Source organism: Protopterus annectens, chromosome 10.part0 (assembly GCF_019279795.1).
Source record: "Protopterus annectens isolate FY-2018-M chromosome 10.part0, PAN1.0, whole genome shotgun sequence".
In the NCBI taxonomy this organism is placed as follows: Eukaryota; Metazoa; Chordata; order Ceratodontiformes; family Protopteridae; genus Protopterus; species Protopterus annectens.
In genome coordinates, this window is record NC_056744.1 from 1,466,561,651 (window position 1) to 1,466,585,506 (window position 23,856).

General features: G+C 40.1%; 1 protein-coding gene across 1 annotated transcript in view; it reads left to right on the forward strand.

Moving 5' to 3' along the window:
• Window positions 1-2,533: 2,533 nt before the first annotated feature.
• The window catches only part of LOC122813656, a 509,781-nt gene continuing 488,458 nt past the window's right edge, over window positions 2,534-23,856 (forward strand). Inside the window, exon 1 of the mRNA XM_044086094.1 lies at window positions 2,534-3,586. Coding sequence (XP_043942029.1) covers window positions 2,570-3,583 — 1,014 coding nt within the window. The 5' untranslated portion in view covers window positions 2,534-2,569 and the 3' untranslated portion in view covers window positions 3,584-3,586. The remainder of the gene's footprint in view (window positions 3,587-23,856) is intronic.

Consider the following 23,856-nt stretch of genomic DNA (forward strand, 5'->3'; position numbering starts at 1 on the left):
TTCCACAGGCTCACTCCTTTATTTGTTATAACAGTGCATATGGAAGACATATTCAGGACATATTAAACCTTTATTAATGGGTTAGAACACACTTTTTCAGGCTCACTCACTTATTTTATATGACAGTACCTGCAGAGATTTTATTCCAGACATATGTTACCTTTCTTAATGGGTTACTACGCTCTTTTTCCGGCTCTATGACTTTTTCGTATGACAGTACATGCAGAGGATTTATTCAGGCCATTTTATGGCTGTATTATTGTACTACAACACTTTATTTCATGCTCTCTCCCCTATTTTATATAACAAAACATGCAGAATAATCACTAACCTGCCTGGTGGTGCAGCCTTTGCAGCCTATCAGCATAGGCTTGCTGATTCACAGCACAGTCACCTGCAGCTGTAAAGTAAATGAAGGGATATTGAGACATACCTATCCATTATACAAACTCAATTATCAATTCTTACATACTGCATTCCATGGCATCCTGCATCCCACAGGCCTCCTGTATCCATTGGTTCAGGCAGTCCTGCTTCCGTCTCTTCAGGTCTGCATGGTGGTGACGGACCTGCTCACCGGTGCGAGGAACGCCTGTGACATTGGTGAGGTCATGAGCTAACCGGTTCCAAGCCTCAGCCTTGTACTCCGTCCCTTGGAACTGGCCTTGCAGGAGTCTGGACTCATGACGGTGGACAAGGAGCCAAACCATGTATTTCGACTCCTCGATACCCCAAAGCTGCGCTCAGAAGCGTGACCCCTCTCCTGCACCTGCCATTCTGACTGCAAATGTGAGCTACAATCATTTATGGCAAGTATTCCCGCCTATGGGGCTTAAATATGCCGCATTTCCCGCACTTTTTTGTGATGGGCCATTTTTGAGAATTCTAGGCTGACTGCAGACCTGCTTAGTAATGGTTAATCTACCATTTCTAAGTATATGTATGCTAATAGTGGCTGCTTTTCCTAAGCTGTTATGGCTTAGTAGTTCTGTACTTTGATTATGATGCACAGGGTCCTGGGTTCGAACCTTGTCATTCTTTTATTTTAATACTGTCTAGACAGGCTAGGGAGTGTGGCTATGTTTAAGCAACTTAGCTCTACGTTGCTCCCCGGTGCCCTACGGTGCCCTGGTTGGCGCGGCACGCACATCCGCACAAATACATTGCGCTGGGTAAAGCGCTTTTAAACTTTGGGCAACTCTATTGTGCTGGGTAAAGCGCTATTAAACTAGGGACACCTCTGTTTAGCTGGGTAAAGTGCTATTAAACTATGGGCACCTCTGTTTAGCTGGGTAAAGCGCTATTAAACTATGGGCACCTCTGTTTAGCTGGGTAAAGCGCTGCTTAACGGCAGGCTATTATATATCTGGATCCTTTAAAAATATATATTTTGTTCACTGATACATTGGCCATTTCACTGCTTTTAATAATATTTTAATCATATATGTCTGGTATTATTTCATATACTGATTTAAAACATAAATAAGAAGGAGAGTGGTGGGAATCGAACCGTGAATGCCTCTTTTTTGTGCAAACGGTCTACCATTATGCTATTGCAATTTGGTGTGATTTGCATAAACAGTCTTTCTTATGCTCTTCCATGTCGGAATTGCTAACTACAGCTAAGCAATGGGCACACCCACGCACACACACATGCAAATACAGGCAGCTATATCGTGGATTTAAAAAATATATAATATTTTACTTTTTATAACTGTGATGGGGCTTTACAGTGTCAGGGAGTGTGGTGTTGGGTGCAAGTACATTTGAGCGAACTCGCTCTTGTGTGTTGACATTTTGCTTTTCAAACACTTGCAGGGGCGTGGACATTTAGACTGCTCGGCAGTCGGACATGCCCCCTGCTTTCATACTCGGTCCATGTAAGAGTTACAGTTGAGTCAGCATGCCCTCATGAATATTCATGGAACGCTGACATCATACCGTTCAACTGCAGCCTCCGAGTAAGACTTATTAAGTCTTACACGGAGGATTCACGAATCTGGGCCTAACTCTACAGAGCAAGCTTTTACAGTTTTTTACATACATTTTTTGTCCATTATTTATATGTTTTGATTGTTTATATAGTGTATGTCTTTTTAATTTTTATTTTCAAGATACTGTCAGCTGATTGGATTTGACACAGATGTATCATTATTTAAACAAGAGCAGCAGTTACTGTAGTACGTCTGAGGAAGCAGAGAGGACTCTGTGAAAGCGCTCACATGTTTTATATATATGTTTACTATTTTTATTTAAAGTGTTGTTTTGCCGTGTGTATTCCAACAAGTTGGTGGCTTTTTTTGGAACAGTGTTTTATTTGTATTCAGTGTCATCCAAGCAAAGTGCTTTGATTGCTAAATCACACTTGTTACTTTGAGTAATCATTACCATTTCCTGCTTTTATGTGTTAATTTCACTGATGGCTCAGAGCTTAGACCAGATTGATGTGATTGAACTTGACTATGAACCAGGAGCGAAGGCTTGTCAGTTGTTTACAGTGGGAGCGAATGCTTGCAAACCATTTGAAGCAGAACATGCGGATACGTTTCTAACGAAAGTTAGAGATGTCATGAATCCATTGCTTAATGAAGATTTTGCTTTGACTTTCAGTGAAGATGAAAGAGAGAAAGGTTTGGGTTTTGATTTTTTAACCCTGAGAGCTGAAGTACTTGACCTAGAGAGAGACTTATGTAAACTTGCCCGGGTCCAGTACGAAAGATTCCATCTAGAGGTTTGTTTAAAAGACAAAGTTATACCTAGAGGGCTGAGAATTCTTAAAATGCCGGCCCAGGTTGAATGTGATGATGAATTATTAAGTGAATGGCAGAGACTGAACTTAACTGCTAGTCTGGGCTACTTGAAGCTTCTATGTACAGCAGCACAGAGACGTGAATTGATTTTATCTGATGTTATCAAAGAAAAGTACTCTAAGTTGTGTGGCAAATATAATGGGGAATTGTTTCACAAGGTAATAAATGATTCCACAGACAATGTACTTGCATACAAGCGTAAGCTTTTACAGACTAAAATGCAGAAGCTTCAGAGAGACAGGAAAGATTTTTCAGCCGGTCATATTTTCTCTTGGCCACGAGAGGCCGCTGTTGTGCAAGGTAATATGTTTATGACTGATGTAGTATCACAGAATGTTCCTTTGAAAGCAGTTAATAACAATGTTAACAACAGCAGTTTGTGTAGAGATCATGTTGGTAATAGAGGGGGAGATAATAGTGGGCCTAAGAGTACTTCCATATCCAACAACACGGTTTCTTCACCTAATGAGGTTTTTTCTATAAGTTCCAATGCAGCAGGAACTAAACAGAAAACTTTGCAGATAACTGCTCAAGTACACAGAGCTGATTCACAGTCATTAGAAGAAAATGAAGTAAAAAAAGCAAACTCCACCAAAGAAAATGTTTGTTTTGGCCTAAATTTTCCTTTGCCTGTGAGGGACAATTCGACAACTCGGCAAGGGACATATGTGGGTCGAGAACAGCACATGGGCAGAGGAAGGAGTACAACTCGTTACAAAAGGAAACTGCAGGAAGACACAAACAGTCTGCAGAATGTGAAGAAAACCTTCTAGAAAGTAAGACTTTAGTATTCAATTTGTCCAAGCATATATTGACTCAAGAAGAAATGCATGTTTTAATGAAAGGCTTGTCCTTTATACCATCTAGAAATATGTCATTGACTGATATTGTTTTTGATATAAAGAAGTTCACAAGGAATTTAACATTAAGACATATGTTTAAAACAGATGCACATGACAGTGAATTTGTGTTTAAGAAACGGAGCACCTTTGTTCCTAAGCTTAATTCTTTAGTTAATGCCTTTGAACAAGTTTGCATTACTGATGTATACAATGTTTACTATAATTACAACAGTTATAATGCTGCTAGAAATAATTTAAGTGCCAGTAAATTTCAGGCTTTAAGGAATTTAGAAAATAATGTAAACATTGTCATTAGACCTGCCGACAAGGGAGGCAGGATAGTAGTTTTAGATAGAGATCAATATTTTTCATTAATGCATGATATGTTAAGTGATGGAGAATATTATGTTAAGGTTGATTCATTGCATGTGGGCTTTGTTATCACTTCAGTTTCAGAACGTATTAAGTACTTGGAAAGAATAGGCCTTATTGGCAAAGAATTAGTTAAACATTTTCTGGTGACCGAACCTGTTTTACCTGTTATACAAGGGCTTCCCAAGCTACATGAAAACATAAAGGCACCACCTATGAGGCCAATAGTTTCCGGGAGAGGTTGGTGCACTGAGAGTATTTCTATATACTTAGAGAAGAAATTGAGACCTATTGTAGACTCTTCTGTACATGTTTTAAGAGACACTGAACATTTTTTGCATGACTTATATGAAAGTATTAACTCACTATCCGTATGTGATGGTCTATTGTTGGTCACACTTGAAGTCGTGTCATTATTTAGGGTCATTCCAAATACTATAGGTATTGATTTTTTAGAAGCGTTTATAGTGAAAAAAGGAACTTACAATGGAGATGAGAAATTGTTACTGTTAGAGTTGATGAGGTTAGTTTTGTGCAACAACTTGTTTGTGTTTCAAGACCAAGTGTATTGGCAGAAAAATGGTGTAGTCATGGGGAGCTCTTGCTCCAACAGTTATGCCAATGCTGTGATGGTGACATGGGAGATGAAATATATATTGGATGGGCCCTATAAAAATTATATATATTTCTATAGGAGGTTTGTGGATGATTGCTTCATTTTATGGAGAGGCACAACATCATGTTTATTAGAATTTCTAAACTTTATTAATAATTTGACTCAATTTTTGAAATTTACTATTGATTATTCAGATTCAAAGATTAGTTTTTTAGATGTGTCCGTATTCAGAGACTCAGAAAAGAGAATTACTAGTAAAATGTACAGGAAAGAGTGCTGGGTGAATGGTTTACTCTCTAGGGACAGTATGCACCCTAACTATATCTTTAATAATGTTGTACAAAATCAGTTTTTAAGAGCGTCCAGACTAAGTGCTAACACAGAAGAATTTGAGATGAGAATGAGTGCTACCAGTTTAGAACTATCGCAGAGAGGTTATAGCGAAGAAATGGTGGCTAGGAATGAGAACAAAGTTAGACAGTTTAGATATACCAAAGCTAGACCTTATTTTTCAGAAGGGTATGTCAGAAGTCCTAGGAAATATGACACTCAATTAAGAATTAGCATTCCTTATTCCAAAAATGTTAGTATGTATACTGAAATATTTAATAAGCATTGGAATATTTTAACATCAGACCCTGAAATAGCAGAGGTAGTAGGCTTGAGACCACAATTTACATTTAGGAACTATAGAAATTTGAAAAGGAGATTATGCACCCCCAGGTTCAGTTCTACAAAGAATGACAAGAATGGCACAGAGCCCTGTGGCAAATGTGCTCAATGTGTTTATATAAATGAAAGTAAGTTTTTTAAACATCCAGATACAGGTAGAATTTTTGATATCAGAGTATTGTCCACCTGCAGTACCATGCACGTGGTATACCTGGCAGTCTGTGAAACCTGCAGTTGTTTCTATGTAGGTAAGACTGACCGAGCCCTGAGGGAAAGGATAAAAGAGCATGTCTATCATATTAAAAAGGGTACTATTTTCAATGCCCTAGCCAAACATGTCAGTAGAACAGGTAACAATCACACTTTTAAATTTCAGGTTCTTTCCACAACATCTGAGAATATCAGAGGGGGTGATGTTAGATTAAGAACTGAGGAGATAGAGGCTAGATGGATTGTTATGCTAAGGGCCAATTTTGGACATGGGTTGAATGAAAGTCTACGTATCAGATCAGTTCTTTTAAAAACGGGTCTAAAGAGATGAGGTGTTTTTATTATTATTTTTATTTTATGTATCTTATAATATTTTTTGTGAACATACATAATGTATTTATTTATATTTTATAATATACATTTTATGTATATTGATATGTTTTTTAACAAGTTTTTTATGTGTGTCTTTTTAAATACTATTCTGCATGCTATGTGATGTCAATAGATTTCACTATATAAGGTGTGGTTATTATCTGATTGAGTACACCTGATGAAGCATTGGTGAAAGCACTTGTGTCTCTTTGTAATAAACCAGTACTGCTACTGAAGAACTTTTCATTGCTTTTTTACCTTTTTCTTTGAACTGGAGCCATACCTCAGTCAGTGTTTTTGGATATTTATTCGTTGGTGTTACTGTGGTTCCTGTTTGGTGTGGATTTTTGCTTCTTGTTTTTTCATTTTACTGATTTTTTTAAGTTGCCCTTCTTTGCACTGTTAAATCAGTAAGACTGCCTTGAAATTGCATTCAGCAAGGGGTTCCCAGCTAGTTGTTTAAGTGGTTTGAGGTAGCATTGCAATCATGGGTGTTTCTTCTGTGTTTTTATATTGGGGGACTGGGATTATTCATCTTGTGGCAAGAGGTGTTTGCCTGCTCTATCTGAGTTGGGAAATACTAGAAGCTGTAGTTTTATTGGCCATTTTGGGTCATTTCTAAACTCCTTGATCTCTCTCTCTTAAAACCCTACAACTCTCTTTTTTGCACGGTTTTGCGCACTGAGCAGCATCGGGCAGCGCCGCCTAAACAGGTTTAAACTATTCCAGGCTCCACAAAGTCTGCTCTTCACTTTTTTCCCTTAGAACTGTTCAAACTCTCAGAGTAATCACTCTGTTCTCTTTCTAAAGCCCTGCACCTGCTCAGCTCTTATAAGGAAACGCTAACTAACTAAAGCACTACACCCTCCTTGACTTCTCATAAGTATTAGACTCCCGATTGGTCCTTCCTTTATCAAGTGAAAAATCAGTTCCCTTTCCTAATCATCTGATCAGTAAAAAAACAGTTCCCTATACTAATCTGGTATGTCCAAGGTTCAGTTTCAAGGCTACTCTCCAGTCCAGCTGGTGAATCTGGGAATTTTGAGACAATGTTACAATTGCCTTATGTACACAGACAACCCTCTCCTCCTTCCAACAAACTGTAATACATGTGGGAGATGCAGTTACACAGCCAAACTGGAGGCAGAGCTCTCTCAACCCAAGACTGGCACAGTCAGTCAGGAGGAAAAGATAACCACCCACACCACAAATCCAGTCTCACACAGACCTATTGCATCTGCATACCCAACACATAAACACACAAAAACATACTCGGAGGCTCTAAATAAAAATCTGCCTAAACAGCAAAGACCTCCTAAGCAGATATCCAAGCAACAGCCACCCCTCAATAATACCCCTGAATCACATATCTCACAAAATCAGTGTGCCTCACAACCACAGCCCTTAAGGCCAAACAACACACCAAATACACTTGTTATAGGGGACTCTATTGTCCGGCACACTGACGTCCCACTCACCAGACTGAACAAGGAGAAGGTCACTGTAAGCTGCCTGTCGGGTGCCAGGATCCACCACATAATGCAAGCACTCGGGTCACTCCAAAGCAAGTACAAGTATCTCCTTCATTGTCCATGCTGGTGTGAATGACCTGAGACGTACCTCCCTGGACTACATGAAAAGAGACATACAGGAGCTCTCTGACCATGTAGCCCAGGCTGGTATGACCCTGACCTTGAGTAGCATCTTGCCCTCACCAAGAATGATGCCACAGTATAAAGACAAAATGATCAGTTTCAACAATTGGCTAAAGTATTGGTGTCATTCAAAGGGGATCCAGTGTCTGTCAGCCTGGGATGACATGCTCGACAAGCCATGTTGCTTCACTAGGGACGGCTTGCACCTGTCACCCTTAGGCTTTCGTATACTGGCCAAGGCTCTTGCCACCCCCATAGTGCCTTTTTTAGGCAAGGCTCAAAGGACAAACCCACCTCTATAGACAACCCAAGGATAAAAAAACTAAAGGTAATGCTACTCAATGCCAGAAGTCTAAACCTCAAGATGCATGCACTCGAGGCTCTCCTCAGTATGGAGAAAATCGATGTCTGTGCAGTAACAGAAACCTGGTTCAAGGCTCCTGAGAGCACCCCAGCACTACCAGGTTATAACTCATACCATGCATTTCGGCCCCAAAACTCAGACCGAAGCTCAAAAGAAGGTGGAGTATCTATATTCATCAAATATACCTACACCTCCAGGTTAGTGGCACTGCACGAAGCATCGGAAACCATCCATGTGCAACTAACAGCGGGAAAAACTGCCTTTCAGTTTGTAGTCTGCTATGGAACACCCTCCCTATTACAGGAACCCCATTTGGCATTCCTGAGAACACTGGAGAATATGAAGGTCTCTCCAAACACTATGTTATTGGGTGACTTCAACTACCCAAACATTGACTGGGAAAACTACTCAAGCCCAAACACCCTCGCGCAATGGTTCCTTGAATTTATAAACTCTAACGCAATGGACCAACTGGTCACCACTCCCACAAGAGGGAACAATATACTGGACCTGGTCATCACTAACATGGGGACTCTATGTTCCACACCAGAGGTAAACCCCTCATTGGTAAGATCAGACCATAAACAAATTTCCCTGGACATCCATATCCCGTCCCCACCCCCAGCCAAGGAAATCACTGTAAAGAATTTCTCAAAAGCCAACTTTGCACTTCTCAAGACTGAGGTGGAATCCTTCAAAGCCCCTGGGCCAGAGGATAATACAGCCCAATCCGCAGAATCCTTTACAAATGCATTCTATGAGCACCTGCAGGAATGCATGGATCGTGCTATCCCAAATAAAACCAAAACACACTCCTCCAAAAACAGGAGACCTGTCTGGTGGACCCTGGCCATAAATAAGCTATACAACAGAAGGAGGAAGCTACTACATGACAGAGCAAAATCCCAAAAAGGGAAGGCATCTCTGATCAGTATTAGCAAGAAACTTCGATCCCTCATAAAATCATCAAAGGCCAGTTTCGAAAGAAAAATTGTCCTAGACACTAAGATAATCACAAGGCCTTCTTTAGTTATGTCAGGAACATGGGCGGAAACTCCCAGATATGTTCTGAATTGTTGCTTAACGGTACAAAATATACCGAACCTACAGACATAGCCAACATCCTGGCAGACAGATTCAGTGCAAACATCTCCCCCCCTTCCCCCCCAAAGGAGCAAAAGCCTATCCCAACTGAATGTAACCTCCCTGACATCACAGATGCACAGGTGAAAGCTGCCCTCTCCAAAGCAAAAAACACAGCATCTATGGGACCAGACGGTGTCCCAGGCTGTGTCTTACATGAGCTCCAAGAAGAACTGAACCCTCAAATTAAGTCACTGTTCAGACTTAGCCTTACTACAGGATATGTGCCCAAAGAATGGTGTACAGCTACAGTGATCCCACTCCACAAAGGTGGTGCCACAACGGACCCTGGAAACTATCGCCCCATAAGCCTGACTAGTCTGGTCTGTAAAGCTATGGAGTGTATTATCATGGAACTCATAAACAAAGACATTGGGAGCCTCCAGACACTGGACCCTACCCAATTTGGTTTTAAGGGCAGATCTTGCCTCTTAAACCTAGTTGATTTCTTTGAAACAGTTACCAAAGCCATAGATGAGGACAAGGTAGTCCACACAGCCTACCTGGACCTTGCAAAAGCCTTCGACACAATACCCCACTCGGGTATCATAAATAAGCTTACCAGCTTAAATATCAACCCCTATATCACAAGATGGGTTGCAAACTGGCAAAGAGATAGAACCCACATGGTCAGAATTGCAGGTGCCATGTCCGAATCCAAACCAGTTATAAGTGGCATCCCACAGGGCTCAGTTCTGGGACGTCTCTTGTTCGGTATATACTTCACTGAGGTTCAGGCTAACACAGGGGGATTATGGCTGACAAAGTTCGCAGATGACTGCAAACTGGGGGCCATAATCGAATCTCCAGCTGACACAAGCATCCTTCAAAAGGGTCTCACAGAGACGGATACTTGGTGCCAGAGCCACGGCCTCAAGCTAAATGCTAAAAAGTGCATAGTCATCCCCTTTGGGAAAAACAAGGTGCCCACAAATTACTACATAGGTGGTGTAATCCATTAAGTACGGAAGAAGTAGTTAGAGATTTGGGGACCAACGTAGATAGTAATCTCTCCTTTGATAATCACATTGCCAAAGTGGTTAGAAAGACCTTCTATATAGCCCACCTTATCACGAAAGTGTTCGCATCTAGATCAAGAGAGGTCATTGTGCCCCTCTACTCGTCACTCATCAGGCCAATAATTGAATTCAATGCCCTTTTGGGATGTACCTTACCCGACACCTGCAGCAACTGGAGAGACCCCAAAAGTACCTCACCAAGAGGATCATGGGCTACAAACAGATGTCCTATGCAGCTCAACTAAAGAAACTCCAGCTCTACTCAGTTGCTTACCGCCTACTCAGAGGAGATCTATGCCTGACGTACAAAGCCTTGTCAAACCCAGAATTAATGGACATGCTCCACCTCAAAAAATCCAAGTCCCTTAGAGCTACACGCTCCAGGGACCTAAACCTCAGCACAAAAATAAATAGGACATGCTGGAGAGACAGATTCATTTCCCAGAGGCTCCCCTCACTCTGGAATAGAATCCCAGTTCATGTTAGACATAGCCCCTCGCTGACCCTCTTCAAGCAAAATTTGGACGCGTGGATGGGAAATCGCAAATTCACCCCTGGGATCTCCCCAGTGTCCCTGCTAGACAGAGGCACAGTAAACTAATCTTAAAAGGGTACCTTCTGTGACCTACTTTACAGAGGCACAGTAGGCTACTCTAATAGGGAGGCGGAAGCCAAATACACTCTGGCTAGGCTTATAAATGCCCTAGGGCAGATAGCCTAGTATCTACATATGAACCTATAAAGGACTCGTACTGTTATTTTATTGGCCAGGTGGCTCATTAGTTAGTTTTCTGTTTTTTTCTGTGCTGCAATAAATTTTGTGCATTTGCATGGGTTAGCAGTGCCCTGTACATAGTAAACACCCAGAAAGAATGATTCATGAAACTGTACCCTATAAAGCAGCAATATAGTGCAAATACCTTGTGCGCCAACTAGCTTAGAGTAGCTAGCTGGCAGTTAAGTGGCAATACTTACAGATTTAGTTGAATTCAGTATTCTGTAAACATTAAAGTTAGTAGAATTTAGTGCGGTTTAACATAACCTGCTATGATAAAGCACCTTTAATAGCCTTCTACCCCAATACACCACCTCTTTGTAGCTCACAATTCAAAGTACTGGACAGTATGGATATGCAGTTTTCTAACTTCTCTGTAGCCAACTTGGTAGCTATGGGCATCTTGAGACAATTTAGTAATTGTCTTATGTTTACTGACAACTGATTAATCCATAAAGAATCAGACACAGTATATGAGAAGTGTACTTACGCAATGACACTGGAGGCTAAACTCTTGCATACAAGTGCACATCAGGTTGTTGAACCCACACACTCACCTACCTCATGTACTTCACAACACACACATATACTAACATGCTGAGGCACTTAAAAGCAATCTTCTTCAACAACAAAGATTGCTTAGATCACCCGTTGTCAAAGCTATGCCTCAACTAGCCCAAAAGTACTCAGAAAAAAAAGCACCTAACACCGCACATACTGTCACTCTCAGTCGAGCACCAAACATTAAGCCTCCAAGGCAAGAAAACACACTTCCCAGGACTGTCTTTATAGGGAACTCCATTGTAAGATATACTGATGCCCCTCTAACCAAACTGAACAAGGAGATGATAACTGTTACTTGCTTATCTGGAGACAGAATCTGACAAATCACGCATACACTCAAGTCATTATGCCACAGGTACCAGTATGATTCCCTCATAGTTCATATAGGTATAAATGACCTCAGATGAACTTCCCTGGACTATATGAACACAGAATCATCATCATCATCATCATCAATCCCCTTTTCCCCATTTTCTACATGGGGTCAGGGTATCGTCTTAACTGTCACCATCTCTCTCAATTTAATGCCGCACTCCTACTTTCTTTGACAGTCATGTCTGACTGTTGCAAATCTTTTCTCGCACAATCCATCCAACGTTTGGCTGAATGTCCTCATTTCCTCTTACCTAATTCTTGTCTGTCCCAAATCTTCTTCACCAGATTGTCTTCTGCTTTTTTGCATGTCTGTCCAAACCACCATAATCTATTCTGTTTTATCTTTTCTGTAATTGGAGCTACTTTGGCTTCTGCTCTTATGTCTTAATTTCTTTGCCTGTCCCATAGTGTCCATCCTACCACCCTTCTCAGGCACTTCATTTCCATCACCTCTAGCTTCCTCATCTGCTCTGCCTTTACTGCATAGGTTTCTGTATCATATAGTAATACTGGTCACACCACTGTCTTGTACACCTTACTTTTCAGCTTCTTTGGCATTTTTCTGTCATTAACACATACCTCTCAACTGTCCAGATTTTCACAGACTGCCCAGATTTTTGCCTTGTATTTTTGGTCTGTTCCACATAAAGTGTATGATTTTCTGGATTTCTGTGACAAATCAGTGAGGCCTGAATTCACTAAATAATGACAGACATTTGAGTTTCAGACTTCATATTATTGAGGAAATGCATGGCAACACAAGACCTTTTATTTTAGCAACTTTTTAGGTTTATAAGAGCAATATTTAAAATATGTCCCTATTTTGAGGCTTTGTCCCCCCATTATTTTTGGGTTTGTCCAGACTGTTTGTGCTAAGAGTTTGAGAGCTATGCATTCACTTCACCTGAGACTCTATGCCAGTGTGCTGCAGACTCTCTGATTCTAGCTTTGACCTCATTATTCAGACTTCCCTTCTCATCATTCACCCCTCCCAGGTACTTGAAGTTATTAACCCGCTCTACTATCTTCCCTTCTATCTCAGTTCTCAGCTTCGTCTGATGTCCCCAATTCTCTGCCATTACCACTGTCTTGTCTGTGCTGAGTTTCATCCCCTGTACCTTCAGTTTTGCATTCCATTCCCCAATTCTTTGCTGAAGTTCTTGCTCAGAGTCTGCCTGTAATGCCACATCATCTGCATACAGCAACTTTGTTGATCTGTCTCCTCCAGCCTGTTTTCTAATGTAGTCCATCACCAGTATGAACAGCAGTGGGCTCAGAGCTGAATCCTGGTGCACACCCACTCCCACTGGGACCGAACACCATTCATACTTGAGTCACTGGGTCCTTGTACATAGCCTGCACAATAAGACAGCATTATGGAAATTTCAGTCTATGTGTCTAAGGCAGTTATGAGCCTAGCATTGAGCAGCATAGTACCATCACCAAGGATGATGCCACAATATGAGCAAAAGATGACAGATTTCAACAACTGCCTGCCTTTTTTGTGTCAGTCTAAGGGGATGCAATATTTGTCATCTTGGGAGGACATGTCAACAGACCACATTACTTACCAAGGATGGTCTGCACCTTTCCCCTCTGAGCTTCCAAATACTGGCTAAAACTTTATCCATCCCCATAGTGCCTTTTTTAAGCAATGCCAAATTGACAAACCTACCGGCATAGCAAAATCATCTCAACTGAACCTTATGGTGTTACTGCTCAAGGCCAGGAGCCTAAACAAAAAAAAAAAAAAAACACTCCTTCCAAGCCCTCCCTCACACTCGGGGAATATAGACATTTGTGCAGTTACTGAGACATGGTTTAAAGCAGCAGAGAGTACCCCAGCAGTGCAAGATTTCAGTGCCCTCCTCACTTTTAGACCAGTCACTACACAGAAAATGGATAAAGGATGAGGTGTCTTAATATACATCAGTAACAAACATACCTTTAGGATGGTCAAACAGGATGACGCACTGGAGTTCCTCCACATGCAGATTGCCATAGGCAAAATCCAGTACCATATCCTAGCCAGTTATAGGTCACCCTCCATGTCCCAAGAAGCTCACAATGCATACTTGGACTTACTGGACACACTTACTATCCAACCTAACACCCTACTTATAGGAGACTTTAAATACCCATCTATAGACTGGGAATCCTACACAGACTCAAATTTGCAGGCACAGAGATTCCTGGAGTTTGTAACTACAAATACCCTTGAACAAATAGTGAATACACTCACTAGAAGTTCCAACATACTAGACCTTATGCTTACAGATATGGGAGAAAGCTGCACCCCTCACCAATGTCTCTTCCTCTCTGGTAAGGTCCAACCATGAAGCTGTCTTCTTTGAAATCAGAAACAACTCTGTAATCGCATAGTTAAGAACTATTCCAAGGCAAATTGCCTATATCAAGTGATGGATTGTTAAAATATAGTGCCCCTCCAAACCCAGAATACATAGCAACCTAGGCTGAGTTGCTCTCAGAAACTTTGCAACATTGTTATTGCCTGCAGAGAGGCTTTTGTACCTACCAGAAGTAAGCCCTGGACTAGCCCTAGAAACAAACCACCCTAGTAGCATCCTAAATTAAACAGGATATACAACAAAAAATCAGAAAGAGCAAGTCCCATAAAAATAGAAACTGTCTCATCAAAAGAAATTGACAATATGAAGGCTAATTAGGTTTGAGGTTAAAACTGAAAGAAACCTCAAGGGCAGCACACAGCAATGTGCTGAGCTAGTGGGTAATGGTGTCATATTCACTGAGCCTGGAGATAATAGCAAATCTGTTAGTGGTCAAATTCAGTTCCATCTTTATCCCCCCCTCACTCCTAGCCATCCCTTCAAACATCCCCTCAAACATAACCCCTCCAGCTATAACTAGGGTGCACGTACTGGCTGTACTCACTATAGCCAAGAACACAGCCTCAGTGGGCCCCAATAACATTCCATGATGCCTCCTTGAATACTGTAAAATATGACTTATCAGGACCCATGGAGTCATAATTTAACTAAAGTTTTAAAACAGGCTTTGTGCCACATGAATGGAAGACTGCAAAGTTCATCCCTTTTCTCAAGGGAAGACCTCCAACAGATCCTGGAACTACAGACTCATTAGTCTGATTAGACTTATTTGCAAAGTCATGGAAAGAATGATAATGGAATTTATCAACAAAGGCATAGGAGACCTCCAGACAATGGATCCATCCCAGTTTGGCTTTGGCAAAGGAAAGTCATGTTTACTGAATCTAGTGGACGTCTTTGAAAAGGTCACTAAGGCAATGTGTGAGGGGAAATATGTGCTTACTGCCTACCTAGATCTGGCTAAAGCATTTGATATAATAACCCACTTCAGCATTCTCAAAAAATGTATGGAACTAGGAATAAACCCCTTCATAACACACAGGATAGCTGTCTGGCTCACTGATAGGACCCAGGATGAGACCATCTCCACAAAGAGGCCAGTCACCAGTGGAGTCCCCCAGGGATCTGTGCCAGGCCCATTCCACTTTGACATCTACTTTTCAGATGTCAAAGCCAATGTCACAGGTATTTGGCTGGCAAATTTTGCAGATGATTGCAAACTGGGAGCAGTCATTCAATCCCTCCAAGATGAGAACACCCTGAAGGAAGGTCTAATACAGACAAATGTTTTGTGCCAAAGCCATGGCTTAAAACTCAATACCAAGAAATGTATTATAGTACCTTTTGGGAGGTCTACCACCCCGGGTAACTACATCATCAATAAAATACCCGAAAAAGTTGGTTCACTAATCAGGTTTCTGGGAACTCATGTTGACAGTAACCTAGCCTTTGACCAGCATGTGTTCAAGGTGGTAAGAAAATCTTTCTAAGTTTCTCAATTTATAAGAAAGGGCATGTCATCTAGGTCCAGAAAGTTCATCATATCAGTGTACTTGGCCCTCATCAGACCCATTATAGGGTATAAAGCCCCCTTCAGTAGGGTCTATGTCATATAATCGAACTTCCAAACTTTCAAACACCATACGTTTGAACTTGAAAGTTCAAAATATGACAACAACGAAACCTCAGAACAGCAAATTTTTTCCCAGGGAAAAAAAATTTACTGTTCTGAAAAACACACACACAACACAAGCACACCAAAAACCTAATAAACCTACACTACACCTTACATACACAACTATCTATGCACTAACCTTAACCCAAGCCCTAACCCTAACGTCCGTCACTATCGCACACTTACCTTACCCGCACCCTAACCCTAAAGTCCGTCACTATCACACATTTACCTTATCCGCGCCTTAACCCTAAAGTCCATCACTATTGCACACTTACCTTAGCCGTGCCATAACCCTAAAGTCTGTCACTATTGCACCTTACCCGTGCCCTAACCCTAATGTCCGTCACTTTTGCACACTTACCTTACCCGCACCCTAAACCCAACATCCATCATACTGACATACTTACCTTAACCTGATTCATAACGTTCATACCACAGTACAGAAAATGTCAAAGCTGCGGAAACAGCCAACCAAATTCTTTCCCTGGGAAAGAATTCGAATTTCCACGGCTTCGACATTTCTATTTTTTTAACTTCCCTGTTCGAGCTTCCAATACTCGACATTTAAGACGGTCGATTAAATAAGAGGTACCCTTTCAGTATGTACCTGACTAGACACATGCAGCAACTGTGACATCCACAGTTATTCCTTACAAAAAGAATGCAGGGAGTAAACACAATGTCCTATGTTGCCTGCCTGAAAGCCCTGTCTCTTTACTTGGTATTATACCGACTTCTGAGGCATAATCTTTGCCTGGCATACCAGGCATTAATGGACCCTGTTTTGATTAACCTTTTGCACATCTTTAAAGCAAACAGCATCAGAACTACTAGATTAAAAGACCTATATTTTGCTTGTGACATAAATAGGACATGTTGGAGAGACAGATGTGTTTCTTAGAGAATTCTTGTTCTCTGGAACAGGCTCCCAATCCATGTGAAGCAGAGTTCTTCCCTATCCTTTTTTTAAGTGCAATTTGGACCAAATGATGGGTAATTGGAAATTATACCATGACCCCCCCCCAAAACGTGCACGCTGATTGGCCAGCGTGCACATTGTAAATCGAGTTATACTAATGGAAAAAGGTCCGGTCATCCGGACTTTTTTCCATTAGTATAACTCTACTGTCTCGCTATGTTAAATTGGTTTAACATAGCGAGACAGCTTTAAAATAAGCAACGGAGATCTCTGTTGCTTATTTTAAAGCTGTCTCGCTATGCTAAACCCAATTAACATAGCGAGACAGGTTTAAAATCAACGGAGAAAGCAAGATCTCCGTTGCTTTTTACTGTTTCTCTATGTTAAATGGGTTTAACATAACGAGACAGTTTTAAAATAAACAACGGACATCTCCGTTGCTTATTTTAAAACTGTCTCGCTATGTTAAACCCATTTAACATAGCGAAAACAGTAAAAAAAAAGCAACGGAGATCTTGCTTTCTCCGTTGATTTTGCCCATAGCTCTGATGTACTGCGTAGGTGCGCAGTACATCAGAACTGCCGCGGATGCCAGACATCTGCGGAAGGGCCGTAAACAGGCATTATACTATGCCATTATTTAAGAAAAGTAATAGTTTCTTTTCTTAAATAATGTCATGGTATAATAGCAATAACCCACTTCTGGGTGTGGGTAATGCTGTATTTACCCACTGTTGGCTTTGTTTGGTCCCTCGGGCTTCGCCCTCGGGACCAAACCACGCCAACCGTGGGTAAATCCAGCATTACCCACACCCAGGCATGGGTTATTGCTATATTCATCCCTGCTCTGGCTCCTATGTCTCTGATGGACAGAGGCAGTCACTAAATCACCACCTATATAAATGAAATTTGCATATCACATTGTGGGTTGTACAGCTAGGCTTATAAGGGTCTAGAGGTTGTTAATCTAGTATACACCTATGAACCTATGAACCTAAGAACACATTTGGACCAACATGTACATGTAAATTTCATTATAAGTAATGCTTTTTATTTTTTTTCTTGTATCATTTGCATGCTGCTTGGTAGCATGAAAATAACTTTCACAGATTAAGGAAAAGGTGAAAAATTTGGTTTGGCCTGCCATAGGTAGCACAAACCAGACTGATGGCATTGCACAGCCATCAGCACTCTGGATAGCACTGAGGGAAGAAACCACAGCTGAGAGTTTACTTTCTTTGTGGCACAATGTGGAAGTGCAGTGATCTTATAAAAAATGATATCAGATACATGGTTCAAATCCACTGACATGATAATGTTACATAGGATTGTCTGATTATATGCTTCATCACATTTTATAATATCTTTGTGTTGTTGTTTAAAAATCAGCTGCTGTCATTATTGCTAACATGATCATTAGTCCATCCACTTTAACGTAATATGCCATTTGCTAGACTTCTGATAATGTGCTCCACAAAGTACATGCCTGATGTTGCATGGAGATGTGAGAAGGAAGACTGTTATCTTGAATCTACTTCTTGGTCCGGTAATTGCTACATATACTTATGCATTGCATTTCATTCACTACCTGTGATTTCCCTATATACATATATATATGTATATATATATATTACCATTCTAATATCTCTTCTATTTCCTCTCTGCTTAACATCCTACAGACATGATTCACTACAAAAGAAAAAATGTCAAAAAGTTAGACTACCTTAGGTAGATGAAAAAAGTCCATATCAGTTTGTCAAACAACCACATTGTTGAAACCCATATGGCTGATAATGCAGTTAAAAGAAAAACTGACATACACCCTCCAAAAACACAAAATGTGTTTGCAGGGCAGAAAGCCCCCCTGCACTCCCCACACTCCCTGCTATTTATTTATACAGACTCTGAGATCACACTATGGTGGGGAAAAGGGCAAATCCCCCAATCCCCGTGATCTTAGTCAGAATGGTTTGACAAACCAAATTGTTAACCACGTGGTCTCGATCGTATGGGGTTCAACAATTTGGTCCTTCGACCAATAGACTTAGACCTGCTCAAAACGCCTGGTGACTATGTGCATCTGGCTGCACTCTGGATAGTAATCTTTCCAGAAAATACACTTGACAGGTAACTTTCTCTGTGGCACAAGGTGTAACTGAGGTGAATTGACAGAAATAAGTTAGATGAAGCATTGTTCGAATTCTGCATACAGAACACTCTGCCATAATTCACAATGTTTACTTTTCAATCATAATCCATTTTAAGGTACATTTGCTCTTCACTTGGCATTGCATAAAAAAATGATTACTACCTAAGGAAAAAAGTGAAGCATTTAGTTTTGTCTGCCTTAGATAGCTCAAACATGTCCAACGTCATTGTGTGACCCCCTGCCCTGCAACAGAAAAAGTTTTTAATTCGGTAAATGTCGCTGACAGATGTCAAATTCTGTGCTACAAGGTGTAACTGAAGTGAATTGAAAGAAATAAGGCTAATGCATCATTGTTTGAATCATACGTAAAGATCACATTGCAATTTATCATAATATATTTATTTTTTATTTACCTTTATTTTAAGATGCATTTGTTCTTTGCTTGGCAGCACACAAACAGGGTGCAGTACCTAAGGAAAAAGTGCCTAAGATAGCGCAATCATGCCTGGCATTATTGCAAGGCCCTTTGCAACAGGGAGAGTACTTACTTCAGTAAATGCACCAGACAAATGTCAAATTCTGTGCTACAAGGTATCACTGAAGTGAATTGAGAGAAATAAGGCACATGAAGCATTGTTTGAATCCTGCTCCTAGAACAGTTTGGCATTATCCACAATATTTACCTTTCCATTGTTCCCATTTTAAGGTACATTTGCTGTCCACTTGGGAGTATGCAAACATGGTTCAATACCTAAGGAAAAATTGAAAAAAATGGTTTAGGCTGTCTTAGATGGCTCCAACATGCCTGGCATTCTTTAAATTAATCATGAAGTCATTCTGCCAGAAGCTAGAGGTACTGTCCCATGCAGCAGATGTAATTTTTGTAATGTTTTAAATACTGGTAATAGTTTTTTACATCCTGTTATGAACAAAATCTTTTGGATTAAGTTTAGAGCCACTTGCTCAAATAGAAATGTTATTTACTTAGCCCTTTGTCGAAAAATGTGTTCATTCTACATAGGTAATCACTCCTTACGTGAGTGAATTAGAGAACATTTGGCTGCTTTATGTAAGAGAGATGCAGATAAAAGTGCTTTGGCTAAGCACGTGATTGAATGTGGTGATACACATACTTTTATTTTTTGGTTATTGAATGTCTAACTGAAAGTTTATTAATGGGAGACTTCAAGAATATCACAGAGCAACATGAAGTTAGATGGACTGTAAAATTACGTGCAGATAGGTCTCCCGGTTTAAATGGGAAGGTCCCTCTGAAACCATATTTGAAAGCATGCCCCTTACAATAACTCTGATTTAATTCAGATATTTATGACTGAATGAAATTGTCACTTATGTTATGGGTAAACTATTAGTATGTGATTACTATATGCATCTCATATATTTTTGAAGCTAGAACTGATTTGCCACTGCTAGTCATGTGACTAAGTGTACACCTCCTCAGATTAGTATTTTGATACATTGATTTTTGCATTGATGGTTTAATGAGTTAATTATTTCTAATTATTTATTGTACTTAAAAGTGTTTGCAGTTTTAATTTTGATGGTCTGAGGAAGCACCAGTGCTAGGTGCAAAAGCATTAACCTGTTCATTTAAAAATTATTGGTTTTATTGCTTCTGTGTTTCATCCTTTGCACTAGTTTACTTGTATTTATAAACATCAGAAGTTGCTCTGGACAGAGCACCCTTATAGGTTCATAGGTAGGTACTAGGCTATTGGCCCTAGGGCCTATATAAGCCTAGCCAAAAATGTACCCTGGCTTTTGCCACCTAAGAAAATTATTTTCCTGTGCCCCTGTCGAGCAGAGCCACAGAAGTGATCCCCGGGGTGAATTTCCTATCTCCCATCCAATCATCAAGATTTTTCTTGAAGCGTGCTAATGAGGAGCTCTGTTTGACATAGATAGGTAGTCTGTTCCAGGGTATGGGAAGTCTCTGGGACAGGAATATATCAGTCCAGCATGTTCTGTTTATTGTGGTGACAAGATTTTTTATGTGCTAATGCCATTATGGCAAACTGGATAAAATGTTTTGTTACATTCTGAGTATGCAGATGATATTAGGGCAAATTATCGGTTTGTGGATAATATTTTCCTTTTGTCATCCAGTAATCCTAATACACTCACTCATTAGTTTTGACAAGATTGTTTTTTAGATATATTACTGACAAAGATATTGTCCAAGGTAGGTCCCAGTCTACTATAAACCAGAAACAAATCTTGTCTGTTATTTATTTTTTAAGAGGTGTCATCCTCCTAACAGAAGAAAAGCATTGTTAAGTGACAGATGGATTGTAAGTGAAAATGACTGGAGAAGGAGATGGAATTTTAAAAGAATTTATTTATAGACAGACTTACTACTGAATACAATACAAGATGAAATCTGATTGGGAATAAAGACTAGTTTTCACCCCTCATTGGGAGACGGTCATTTTCAACTGCCAAACAGTACTCTGTTCCAGAAGGATTTTTTGTACAAAAACAAAATTAAGGCTATGGTAGTGCCGTTTGATAGGCAAGCTTTTAGTGTGAAAAGACTTAATAGACAGAAATCATGATTTGACCTTCACAAAGGATTTAAAAGACAAATTTGGAGGCTAAGCTCAAATTGTTTTTGAAAAATGGTCGGAATTCATTTCCTGGGTAGCCCAACAGTTATATATATGTATGTATGGCAGCATACATTTACAGGTTATGAAAGAGTTATTGGCTGGCCAGGTAATTACAATTGTAACACACAAAAAGTAGTTTATCTTTCTTCCTGTCTGTCATGCCCTATGTTATACGTGGGAAAGACTGACAGAAGATTAAGGGACAGAATACATGAACACGTGTACAGTATTAAAAACACAGAATCACTAATGCTTTATACAGACACTTGTTAGTTTGTACATAATTTAGGAAACTCACTTGTTTCATTTTTTAAAAAGATCAGTATTAACAACAGGGGTGGAGCTTTGTAGATTTTGTTAAAAATATGAATAATTACTTTGGCAGCTTAAACTGAATTTTGCATTTGAACTTGGGTTGAATGAACTTATTTCAGTAAACAGTACCCAACAACTGAAGGTATTAAAGTTGTAAAGTAAATATTAAATTCTATTTCAGATTTTGGAATATATACATGATTTTGTATCATTGCACATACTGATTAAAAAATTTTAGCATGTGAAATGTAAACATTAGAAAGTATGACCTCATGTTTCTATAGTATTTTGATTGGGTGCTTTTAATTTGTCAAGCTATTGAAAGATTGATTGACTAAGAATATGTGATTCTGATGAAGTCTGGTCAATAAAGATAAAAATGCTAAATCCTAAAGGTCTTGACCAGCTGTATGGTGGGGTTTTTGTTGTTGTTTTTTAGTAGTTTATTAGTTTTTGTGTGTGTGTTTTCATTTTTATGTTCTGTTTATTTTACAAATGAGACTGAGAGCCCTTGAGATCACTAACATTTGAATTGCAAATATGTAATAGGGAAGAAAAAAACAGGGTCTGCTCAGGCTCTATACACAAAGCAGAGGTGACCTGTATGATACTGAGAATAGGAACAAGACTTTGAGATGGAATGCATAGTTTTTATGGTATAGGTCCTTGATTTATTTTTTATTTATTTATTTATTTATTTATTTTTTTGTAAGAAAGCATTGTGGCCTTTGCAGCTGCAACAGGTATTTGCACTGGCACATACCAAAAGGAGCATAATACTCAATGATGGACCTAAAGAGAGCCAATTACAGTGGAGTGATTACCTCCCATGGAACTGGATAGTATGCTTTTAGATACAAGCTGTGCAATGAAAGGGAACTTCAGCACAACAGTGAATACATGGTTATCAAAGGATAGTTCATAGGTTTCCGGATTCCTGACTACTGGATCACTACATGGTAACGTTACAAGGGAAGTCATGCCGACAAAGAAGTACTATTATACATTTCTTGGCATTTAGTTTATTTAGACCATGGTTTTGACATCAGCTGTTTGTCTGGGAAAGGTCCTCTTAGAGGATCCTGGTATCATCAGAGCTGGTCTTACAGATGAGCCAACTTGGCAACCACTTTTGTCATCATGCTTGGAGGACAATCCTTTGAATTTATTGATTTATTTGTCTTTTTAGACCAACTAAATATGTAATTTCATTTCTCTAAAAGATAAATAAAATATGGTTCCTTGCCACAATACAAAGAACCTGCCCTGCAGCATGATAGGTGCTCGAGGAGGAAGTGCTTCACTTGACTTTACCATTCAAGTCATGCAACATCAGGTTAAACTTGCATTTCAGGGTCATAGGTTCATAGGTAGGTACTAGGCTATCTGCCCGAAGGCATTTATAAGCCTAGCCAGAATGTGTCAGCTTTCGCCACCCCCATTGATTAATTAACTGAGGCCTCTGTCGAGAAGAGCCAATGAAGTGATCCCAGGGGCGTATTTTTCTGTTACCCATCCACTCGTCAAGGTTTCTCTTGAAGAGTGTTAGTGAGAGGCTCTGCATAATGTAGTTAGGAATTTTGTTCCAAAGCATGGGGAGTGTTTGGGACAGGAATGTGTCCCTCCAGCATGTTCTATTTATTGTTGTGGAGAGGTTTAGCTCACTAGAGTGAGTGGCTCGCAGTGACTTGGATTTCTTTAGGTGGAGCATGTCCATCAATTCTGAGTTTGACATGGCTTTGTAAGTCAGGCAGAGATCACCTCTGAGTAAGCGATATGCCACTGAGTACAGCCAGAGTTTTTCCAGTTGGGCTGCATAAGACATATGTTTGAGGCTAGTAATCCTCTTGGTGAGGTACTTTTGTGATCTTTCCAGCTGTTGGAAGTGTCTTGTGAGGTACATCCCAAATGGGGCATTGTACTCTATGATGGGTCTGATGAGTGATGAGTAGAGGGGCACTATAACTTCTTTATTTCTAGATGCAAACCTTTAGTAATTAGATGGGC